At 41.5% G+C, this 10,563-nt stretch overlaps 1 protein-coding gene across 1 annotated transcript in view; it reads right to left on the reverse strand.

Moving 5' to 3' along the window:
- The window catches only part of C2cd6 (C2 calcium dependent domain containing 6), a 157,504-nt gene that overhangs the window by 91,552 nt on the left and 55,389 nt on the right, over positions 1 to 10,563 (reverse strand). Inside the window, exons 8-10 of the mRNA XM_023710313.1 lie at positions 6,450 to 6,555; positions 5,871 to 5,949; positions 3,253 to 3,266 (exon numbers count right to left, since the gene is read on the reverse strand). Of these exons, the coding sequence (XP_023566081.1) occupies positions 3,253 to 3,266; positions 5,871 to 5,949; positions 6,450 to 6,555 (199 nt within the window). The remainder of the gene's footprint in view (positions 1 to 3,252; positions 3,267 to 5,870; positions 5,950 to 6,449; positions 6,556 to 10,563) is intronic.

Here is a 10,563-nt window from a genome sequence, read left to right on the forward strand (position 1 = left end):
ATATTTGCTATGGGCTTTTCATATAATATCTTTATTATTATGAAGCACTCTCCAATTATTCCTGGCATATTGAATGTGATTATCTTTTTTTTTTTTTTTTTGTTTTTTTTTTGAGGAACCAGGGATTGAACTCAGGCCCTTGTGCTTGCCAGGGAAGCACTTATTCTACTGAGCCATCTCCCTGGCCTGAATGTGATTATCTTGAAAGATGTCAAATTCTGTCAAATGCTTTTTCTCTACAGTGATCTAGATAAGTGTTTTAGTAACTAGCTCTGTTGATATGTGTTACGGCTGCACCCAAAGCCCCCCCTCATAGCCTCATGGGGTCATAGGTGGGGCACTCTGGAGGTGGCTGGATCTAGGATGCTGCTGCTGGGATCAAGCATGTGATGCTGAGATTGACTCATGGTGTGATGCTGCCCTGGGTGTGAGCACCACTCACCCTAAGGTGGGTAGCCTGGATAAACTATAAGGGACTGAAAAAAAAGTCACTGGTGGCTGCTTGCTACTTCCTTGCAACTTCACTGCCCTGCTGCCTTCTGCCTGCCATGAACTGTTTCTACACACACACACACACACACACACACACACGATGCCCCCTGCCAGGCCACTCTACCCCGGAGCCAGCCAACTATGAACTGAAGCCTTTACAAACAGTGAGCCGAATAAACCTTTTCTTGCGTGTCATGTATTTTGCTTCAGCAACAATAAAACTAACTAAGACAACATGCGATGTCACATTGATTTCTATACAACGAAACAGTCTTGCACCTCTTAGGGATAAATTCTACTTGGTTACGGTGTATGATTTAATGTGCTGTTGAATTCAGTTTACTAGTGTTTTATTAAAGATTTTTTACAGCTGTATTCGTTGGGAACAGTGGCCGGCAGTTTTCTCTAGTTATAGAACCTTTGATGCCAAGGTAATGCTTAACACATAATAAGTTTAGAGTTGTTTCTTCCTGTTCACATTTGGGGAAGCATTTGAGAAAAATGCTTTTGTTAAAAGTTTGTTGCAATCCACTAATGAAGGTCCTGGCTTTCCCATTTTGGGAAGGTTTTTCATTACTGACTAAATCTCCTTCACAGTCATAGGTGTGCTCAGGCTATTTCTTCAGTTTTGTCTTCACAGGTTGACTGTTTCTAGGAATTTACCTATTTATTATACCTGATCTGATTTGTTGGCATATAATTGTTCATTATTGCCTGTGTTCTTTTCTATTTCTTTGGTGTCCTTTGCAATGTCTTCTCTTTAACTTCTGAATGTGCATCTTCTCTCTTCTCAGTCTGACAGTTTGCTAATTGTTTATCTTTAAAAACAAAACAAAACAAAACAAAAAACCAAACCAAACTCTTGGTTTTTAAAGATATTCCTTATTTTGTTTATAGTCTAATTTTTATATCTCTCCTGATAACTTTGAACTTACTTTGTCCTTTTTCTAGTTCTTTGAGGTGTCAATATAGGTTGTTTACATCTTCATTCTTTTTTGTTTTGCTTCTGTATTTAGTACAGGGTCTACCGGGTCTCACTACCTAGATTGGGCTCATAATGATTCTCCTGTTTCCAGCCTCCCAAGTGCTGGGATTACAGGTACATGCCATCACACCTAGTCTCAATCACTAGCTCAGCATGCCCCTGGGGCACTTTAATCCAATGAGCTATCTGGCTGGCCCTGTTTTGTTTGTTTTTTGGAGACAGGGTCTCCCTGTGCAGTGCAGGCTGGCCTTAAACTCATTTTGTAGCCATTGGGATTTCTCTTAAACTTAAACTCACGATGATATTCCTGCCTCAGCTTCTTGAGTGCTGAGATCACAAGCATTTGTTCTTTCTTGATAAAGCCTTTCACTGTTATAAATATCCTCTTACTGGTTATTAGGCATTCCATGCATTTGGGGATATTTTCTAATTTCATTTCAAATTTATTGTTTGACTCACTGGCTGTTTAAAAAGTGCATGTGTTTCTGCATACTTGTGAATTATATAGTTTCCTTTTACTATTAATTGTATTTCTGGTCCTTTGTAGCTGGTATGATTTCAATGTATTTTCCCCTTCCTCCTTATCCTCATCAGCATTTGTTATTCTTTTAGAATATTTTATTTATTTATTTTGAACCTGGTCTCACTACACAGCTAGGACTGTTAGTGATCCTCCTGGGTCAGTCTCCCCAGCACTGGGATTACAGGCATATGACATCATGTACGGTTTCAGTGGCCAGCATGGCATACAGTACTGGGGATTGAACCCTGGTCCTTGCACTTGCCAGGCAGGTACTTAGACCACAAGCTATCTCCCCAGCCCAGCATTTGTTATTTTTGTCTTTGAGACAATGGTCATTCTACAGAGATGAGATGATATTCCACCGTAGTTCTGATTGGCATTTCCCTAATGGTTATCCATGTTGAGTATTTTTTCATGTATCAGTTGGCCATCTGTTTCTCTCCTTTTAAGAAATATCTATTTACAAACAAAGCAAGATGGCAGACACCTGTAATTCCAGCATTCTAGAAAGAGGAAAGAAAAGACTGAAAATTTTAGAGCACAGCCTAGAACACTAGGTGAGATCTTGTCTCAAAAAAAAAAATTTTTTTAACTTAACATGCAATCTGGCTTGGAGAATGTTCCATGTATCCTTGAGAAAAGTGGATATTCTGTTCCTGTTATGTAGAATCTTCTACATATGTCCATTTGGGCTATAATTTTGTTCATATGGTCTACCTAGTTCAATTTTGCTGTTTCTTTAATTTTTGATTGTTAGTCTATTTCATTATTGAAAATGGGTTTCCAAAGTCTCATATTATTATCATCACCTATTTCTCTCTCCTTAGTTCTTTTCATACACATTTAGGTAGCCTGGTGATAGTGCATATATACTTACAATTATTATATCTTCTTGATGGATTGATTTCTTTATCACTATATGATGATAAAATCTCTTTGGGTTACCATTTACTATCTTTGTTCATTCCTCCACTTTTAGCCTGTATATATCATTAAATTCTTAATCTCTTCCATAAAAAATATACTTGGATCTTGTTTTTATACTCATTAAGCTATTCTTAGTCTTCTGACTAGTGAAAAGAGTTTAATGAATTCACATCTAAAGAATGACTGACAAGAACTTACTACTACCATTTATTTTCTTTTTTTGACTTTTACTAGTACATGTTTGCAGTGTACAATGATTTCATTCACGATAGGGGCCTAGTACACATACATAATGGATTTCAATTCCATTCTCCTCACCCCTTACCTGATTATAGGGAACTAGATAAGGGGAAGGGCAAGTGACAAGAAGGCATCTTAAGTAATTTTACTTCTGGCTACAATGAGGCTGGTCTTATGTTGGCCCAGGATGCAGGAGCTTCTCAAAAATTTTGTGATATTCTCATAAGGCAATTGTTTTATGTACTGTTATTAGTATGTCTAGGAGGATACAGGGCTTCCTATTTTGCCCTCTTAATTATGTCCCCTGACTCAGCTCATTTTTCCAAGCTGTGGTATCTATTCCAAACCACAGTACCTCATATGTAAACAAAAATAATATTACCTTACTTTATAGATACAATACAATCATATATAAGATGTAAATGGCAGTCTGGTTAAATAGTTGAGATCCCAGGCCAAACTGACTAGCTCAAATTTATGTCCTATGTATTAGTGACTTGTGACCTCTGATTGGTTGAGCTTGAGCTTCTTATAGTTCATTCAATTCATTGCTGTGAGGATTAATGTATAATCCACATAAGGCACCTGGAATACTGTGATGAATAAGTATTAGTTTGAATACAGGAGCCTACAGGAAGCAAAATGATGATCCATTTGGCTCAAAATAAGATCTCAGGATAAGTGGGAACACGACTACTAGTTACTGAGCGACATCACGTCTTTCCAATGACACTGAAAGGGAAACAGTTGATCATCTTACACCTGAAACTTGAAAGTTTCAAGTGAGAAGTACACCAAAGACCCAGCAGCTCTGCTAGCTGGCTAATCCCCTATGGTTCAGCCATGAATATACTTAACTATCCTAGGAGTATACTTAGAAATAAAGAAGAAACATTAAGTTGTGTCAAAAGCCTTATAACTAATTATGATTCCATATGTGAAAAATTGAAGATTTTAAAGACAGATATAATGTATTTTAAAGTATAGTAGTATTCTTCCTTGCATTTGAAAGTACTCTCATAAGGGCTGGTGAGATAGCTCAGTGGACTAAGCACCTGCTTAGACAAGGGCAGGGACCAGGGTTCAATTCCCCAAACTGGTCTCACACCTCTGTCCCCTCCCCTGGGTGGCAACAGGGACCCTGCAGGGTGGCACATGCCTGTAATCCCAGTGCTGGGGAGGCCGAAAACAGGAGGATCACTATAAGTCCAAGCTGCATAGTGAGTCTCTGAGTCTACTATACCAAATATCAAAAAAAAAAAAAAAGATAAAGTACTCTTCTACAGACAGATATTTTAAAGACCTGAATGTATTTTTCTTTAACTAAATCTCTTACTGATAATTAGTATAATTTTTAAACTTATTTATTTATTTTGGTGGAACCAGGGATTGAACTCAGGCCCTTGCACTTGCCAGGCAAGCGCTTATTCTACTGAGCCATCTCCCAGTCCTAATTTTTAAATTTATTGCTAATCTAATTTCTTCCTTTTCTCCAAATACACTTATTTTACTCACCCCACCTTCTCTCTCTCCTCTACATAGAGGTAGCTCCACAACTAACAATGTTGAACAAATGTACCTTTTAACAGAATATTTAACGTATCTTTAAATTGCACAATTTTAAAGGAGTAAATGAGCATTAAAACTTAAAAAAAATTCTTAATAAGGTCTAAACATGAAGTGTTAAAAATAAATATTATATACCAGATCCATGATGAAATATGTTTACTCCCTAACAAAACTGAAATTTGCCTGCAGCAAAATACTAATTTTTGCGATATAACACCTTGTATCACAGTTTGAGCTTTTTGCAAGGGGAACAATACAATACAGGACACATTTTATAAGTTGTTTTATAATCACCCAAAGAATCATATACAAAGAATGTAGGAAATCTGTCCACACACTCAAAACCAAATAATCAAGATGAAGGCCTGGATCCTAATGTCCTGCATGAGTACAGCTGAAAACCTAGCGCTCCTAACAATGCCTCCCACAAGGGCAGTTTGAAGCCTAGAGCCCATGACAATGTCTCGTGCAGACCTGCTTTACAGATCTGCGCTGGGAAGGTCCAAACATCAGTGGTGGAAGCTAGAAAGTCTGCGCCAGCAGGATGAGGGATCTGCACTGCAGCCAGGAAGCCATGCTCAAGGTAAGCACCAGAGCCATGCTCAAGGTCAGCAACAGCAAGGTCCCGAGCTTCTCCAGTGGTGTGGAAAGCCCAGTTCCCACAGGAAAGCCAATGTGACAAGCTTCTGCAGGAGTGCACCACCCTCTCTTCCAGAGCCAGGAAGCGATGCTCAAGGTGATGACCAAAGCTCACTGCGTGAACCGCAGTCATTCTCAGTAACAATGATGTCCCGAACTCCTCCTCTGACACGAAGAGCCAAGGTTACCAGGAAAGCCAGCATGACAGGGTCCACCAGCAGAACAACCCAAGAGAAACAGCAGCTTCCAAGAGCCCCAACAGCCCCTAAAAGTCCTACAGCTTCTTCTCCAAACAGCTTCCCTAAGAGCCTCCCAAGAGCTTCTCTGGTTCTGCCTCTTATGCTGCTGGCAACAACCCTCAGCTGGGCCTCCCACACCCAGCACCACACTAGTTCAGTTCAGCTGGCTGTACCACGTGGACCACCACTTAGCAGTCCACTACACCTTGATTCTAATTCTCTTACTGATACACATAAAAACAAATTAATTTCTTACATAATGTTGTGCTCTCTTCAGGCTTCTTTTCATCTTGATTATTATTTGATCTTTCTGGTATCTTGTTTATATTAGTTTCCTAGAATTAAAAAAAAAAATGTACCGGGAGAAACATTACTGCCTTAAAATATTTTTAGTATAATATCCTTTTTCCTCTAAATTTACAAAAGACAAAGAGCTGAGTTTGTGAGAAACAAACAATCCAAAGGGCACAATTTTAAAGAGAAGTTGATATTCCAGACAACAGGTATCCAAGGATAGATTGAGGGAGTGCTGCTTGTAAGGTGTGGGGTTGTTTTATTGAGAAGGATTAAAGAAAATGTTCTAAACTTGATTGTTGTAATCAAGTTTTTATGATACACAACTGATTATAGTAAAGACCACTGAATTCAATGCATTAAATAAGTCCATTAACTAAATCTTACAAATTATCAATAATGACAATTATCAAAATGGAAAGAGTAACATTTCACATCTCAAGAAAAAATAAGCAATATTTGACCATTGCTTTTAATTATTATAATATCTTTCTTAAAAGTATTAAAAGCCATACGTGGGAGAATGTATTGTGTCAATTACCTTGGAATTTTTGTGTTCCAATTCTGAGTTAAGCAGGTTTTCTAAATAATCAGCTCTTTCTTTCCATGTACTCAAATTTTTATATTCCTTTTTCATTTTTTCCAACCTAAAGAAAGTAATCAAGGGCTGGTGAGATGGCTCAGAGGTCTAAAGCACCTACTTAGAACAAGCTAAGCTAAGCAAAGCACAGGGACCACGGTTCAATCCCCCAGCACCACATGCCAGCCAGCCCCGCCCCCTGGTGGGCTGAGCTGGCCACACACACACACAAAATAAATAAATAAATAAATAAATAGGAAAGTAATCAGTTGTAGATGAAAAATCAAGTGACAGTTTAATATATATGGTATGAGTCACAGAACACAGAATGACCTAAAAAGCTCTAAAAGGGATATAGTTAAAGGAAAGTGAGTCCTTAGAACAACAGTAATGTTACCAGTTTCCTGAACTTGGCTAGGGAGAGGGATGTGGTCTCAGAAGGAATTACAGCCCAACTTCCTGCCCAGTGTACCCCATAGAGAACCCAGATACCCTGTTTCACAACAAAATAATAGCCGTTGCTATGACAGCCATTGCTATGTTGCCACTTCCACTCGGTTACTCCTACTCCCTCTGTCCTATGCTCCTCCTTGCCTCACCTACCTAAGCCCCTCCCACAAGCCCTCCTGAAAACTCCAGCCCAATAAACTTGACACAGACTCTCTCTGAGGATTTCTCTAGGAGATCTTGCCTGGAACCTCTAAATTCAGGGTGGCTGTTTATCTGACATATTCAATATATAGTATTCTTAGTATTTTTAATTACGTGTCACAGTATCATTGGTGACTTGGTTTCTTAAACACAGACATCTGTTTCTCACAGTTCTAGTGGATGGGAAATCCAGTATCAAGGCTTCAGCAAACCCAGGGTCTGGTGAGGATTCTCTACCGAGTTTCAGATGACACATCTTGTGTCCCCACATGACAGAGGGATGGGTCTCACTGTTGGGGGCAGCCGAAGCTGGAAATTGGTCACATATGGGAGGGCAGGACTAGGCCACAGTGCCGAAAGCAGTCAAGCAACCTCAGTCCTTAGAATAGCATCCTGCTTGGTCAATGTCAGCTACTAGTCACTAGGCAACCTTGGGTCACGTGATACTAACTAATGAGCGACCTTTCTCTTGTTCTCTGGGTCCTTTGCCCATCAACACAGCTCTTATCATCTTGTCCATCTTTTCCTCATTCCTGCCACTATTTCTCCCCCTGGTACAAAGTCCTACATCTCACGTCTCCTCATTTTATGAGGACATTAGTATCATTCATAAGGACTACTCAAATTAGTACCATCTATCCCTCCAACCTAATCTAACACTAACTATATTCCAAAAGTTTCCCCCTCCCAAAAACCATTAAAGTTGAAAGCAAATAGGGAGGTTTGAAGATAGGAAGATCTAGGGATGGAGGGAGAGGGGAGAGGAAGGAGAAGTAAAAAGGATTGAGATGTGATGACATGTACACATAAATTTTAAAAAGTGGAGAGCAGGCCGGCGAGATTGCTTGGCAGTCTAAAGCACCTGCTTAGGCAAGCTTAGGCAAAACGTAGGGACTGTGGTTCCATCCCCAGCAACACCTGCTGCATCAGCCCCACCCAGGGTGGGGTTGAGCCAGCCATAAAAAATAAATAAAAATAAGTGGAGAGCAAAGTCACTCCATTACTATCTAGCTCACTAGTGATGGCTTAGCATGTCACGTGTGAGAGCTGGGATTACATTTTGAACATGTAAAAGAGGTTTAAAGGGCTGGCCAGACAGCTCGGTTGATTGAAGTGCCTCCTTATGCAGACGCAGGGGCTGGGGGCTCAATTCCCGGTCTGCCATGCTGGCACCGCCCCCGGAGCATGCTGAGCCGTGACTGAGACTGGGCCTGGTGACGCCCACCTATAATCCCAGTGCTTGGGAAGCTGAAAACAGGAGGATCACTACATGCCCAATCTGTGTAATGAGACCCTGTAGACCCTGCACTAAATTTTTTTTTAAAAAAACATCTCTTCAGAATCAAAATCTATTTCAAAGTTTTGGGGTGAGCCAGAGGGAGGCTGGGTATCAGGTCCAAGATTTGTGTCAGACAAAAAACTATAATTGTCCAACGTCTGATTACATGACAAGATGTTTCCTAAGTCACTTAATAATAGCTTGGATCTGATTATCTGCCATGTGCTGGGAAGGAAGGATAGTGTTTCATGTACTTAAGTTTAAAATGAGCGCAGCTTCCTCAATATCTTGACCTTAGGGTTGGTGTGAAGTAGCAAACCATGAGTTACTGCCTCTGTCACTAAACTTCTGCATGAAATATTGTCTGTAAGAATGCCCTGTGATGAGTGGAAGCTCTCAGAAGCATCTTCATGGATTCTAGCTTGGTCAGCTTGTATCTGGTCACCTGGGAGACAGCATAACCTACGGGCCTGCGTTCCCCACTTAGCTGGAAATCGGGGTTTACGAATGCATCCAACTGAGCAGCTATAGGGGGTGCTGGAGGGTGCAACAGTAGCAGGTGCACGTGAGCATGAACAGGAAGGGACATTTGAGAATCAAGTGACTGGTCTGAGCCTAAGACAACATGGAGGACTCAGAGCCAGCCCGTTGCGCACAAGGTATAAAGCTCTGTGAGGCACAAGACAGATCTGCTCCATGCTGGCTGGGCAAATGCTGATCCTTTGACAAGAGTTCTCCAACCCTTATAAAGGATCAAATGAACATTTACCCAAATTCCTCTGAACAGCTACAGTAATTGGCCCAGCAACAGGACTTAGAATTTTTGAAAGAGGTAAGCATTCCTTAAGGCAGCAATCCCTAGATCTAGGCTGAGGGTCAGTCAGGGTTTCCAGACACACAGCACTCGGTGCACTAGGCCTGGGGTAGAGCCCTGAGCAGCTCCTAAAACCACAGGCTGGACAGAGGAGCTGGCTGCAGGCACAAAGGCCTAGGAAGAAACGGCAGTCTTGGGGAGGGTTTCGCTGGCTGCTCAATGGCTCAGTGGTCTTTCTGGACAACTTCTGGGTTTGCAAGTAGTTTTCCATTTTCCTTTCTTTACTAGGTGGATGCCTACAACCTGCAGGGATCTCGTGGCCAGTGGTAGATGGGGAACTGCAATGCCACTCTGCGGGCACAGGGACAGCCACACATGCACCAGAAGACCCTGGCACCGCTGTCGCCATAGCAAGTCCCATTCGGTGCCAGGTGACTTATGCTGCTCCACTTGTGTTCTTCCAGGCATGCATCTTTATAAAGTGCTGTTTTAGGAAAGAAAACAGAAAATGGCCTGCGGGGGCCTCCAGAGAATCCTGCACTCCGAAAACATACAACTGCAGTATGCTTTTCTCGTCTCTTGCCACTGCTGGGTTTACGAGGCCACCTGCAGGTGGTGTCTCTTACTACGTGGAGCACGGGGGTGTTGGGCAGGATCTCACCACAGCCACCGCCACCCACAGAGCACAGGACAGTGACACCCACAGCCACGACTCACTCACCCCCTGCTGCTGGGTCAGCTCCTAAGCCACCAGCAGCAGTGGCAGCTCTTTTGGAGTCGACAGCCACCCTGTCTGAGGTTACTGGTTCAGGAAGACTTGGTTACTTTTTCTATCTTTACTGGTTATATTTTCTTTTTTTCTTTTTTTTCTTCAGGAATGATACTCTTAAAAACATACCATTGTGTATCTAGTATCTTTTTTTTTTCTTTTGTATTTTAGGGAAGGGACTACAGGGTGTTCAGGGCTTCACTACTAGACCAAACTCTAGTGATCCGCCTGTTTACAGCCTCCCAAGTGCTGGGATTACAGGCGTGCGCCACTACATGGAGTCTCAATTTCCATCTCAGCATGCCCTGGGGGCAGGGGCAGCATACCAGGCCCGGGGATCAAACCCCTAGCCCCTGCCCTTGCTTGCAGACGCTTTAATCTGCTGAGCTATTTGGCTGGCCCTATGTGTGTCTAGTATCTAAAAGAATCCCTGGCACACATTAGATAATCAAAGCATATTTACTGAACAAATAAAATATCAAGGTAGAAGACAAAAAGCTAATGTTAAAAATCTCCACCAAGAAGCTACTAGAATTAATACAGAAATTCAGTAGCATAGCAG

Source organism: Octodon degus, unplaced genomic scaffold, assembly GCF_000260255.1.
Source record: "Octodon degus isolate 3935 unplaced genomic scaffold, OctDeg1.0 scaffold00001, whole genome shotgun sequence".
Lineage (NCBI taxonomy): Eukaryota > Metazoa > Chordata > Mammalia > Rodentia > Octodontidae > Octodon > Octodon degus.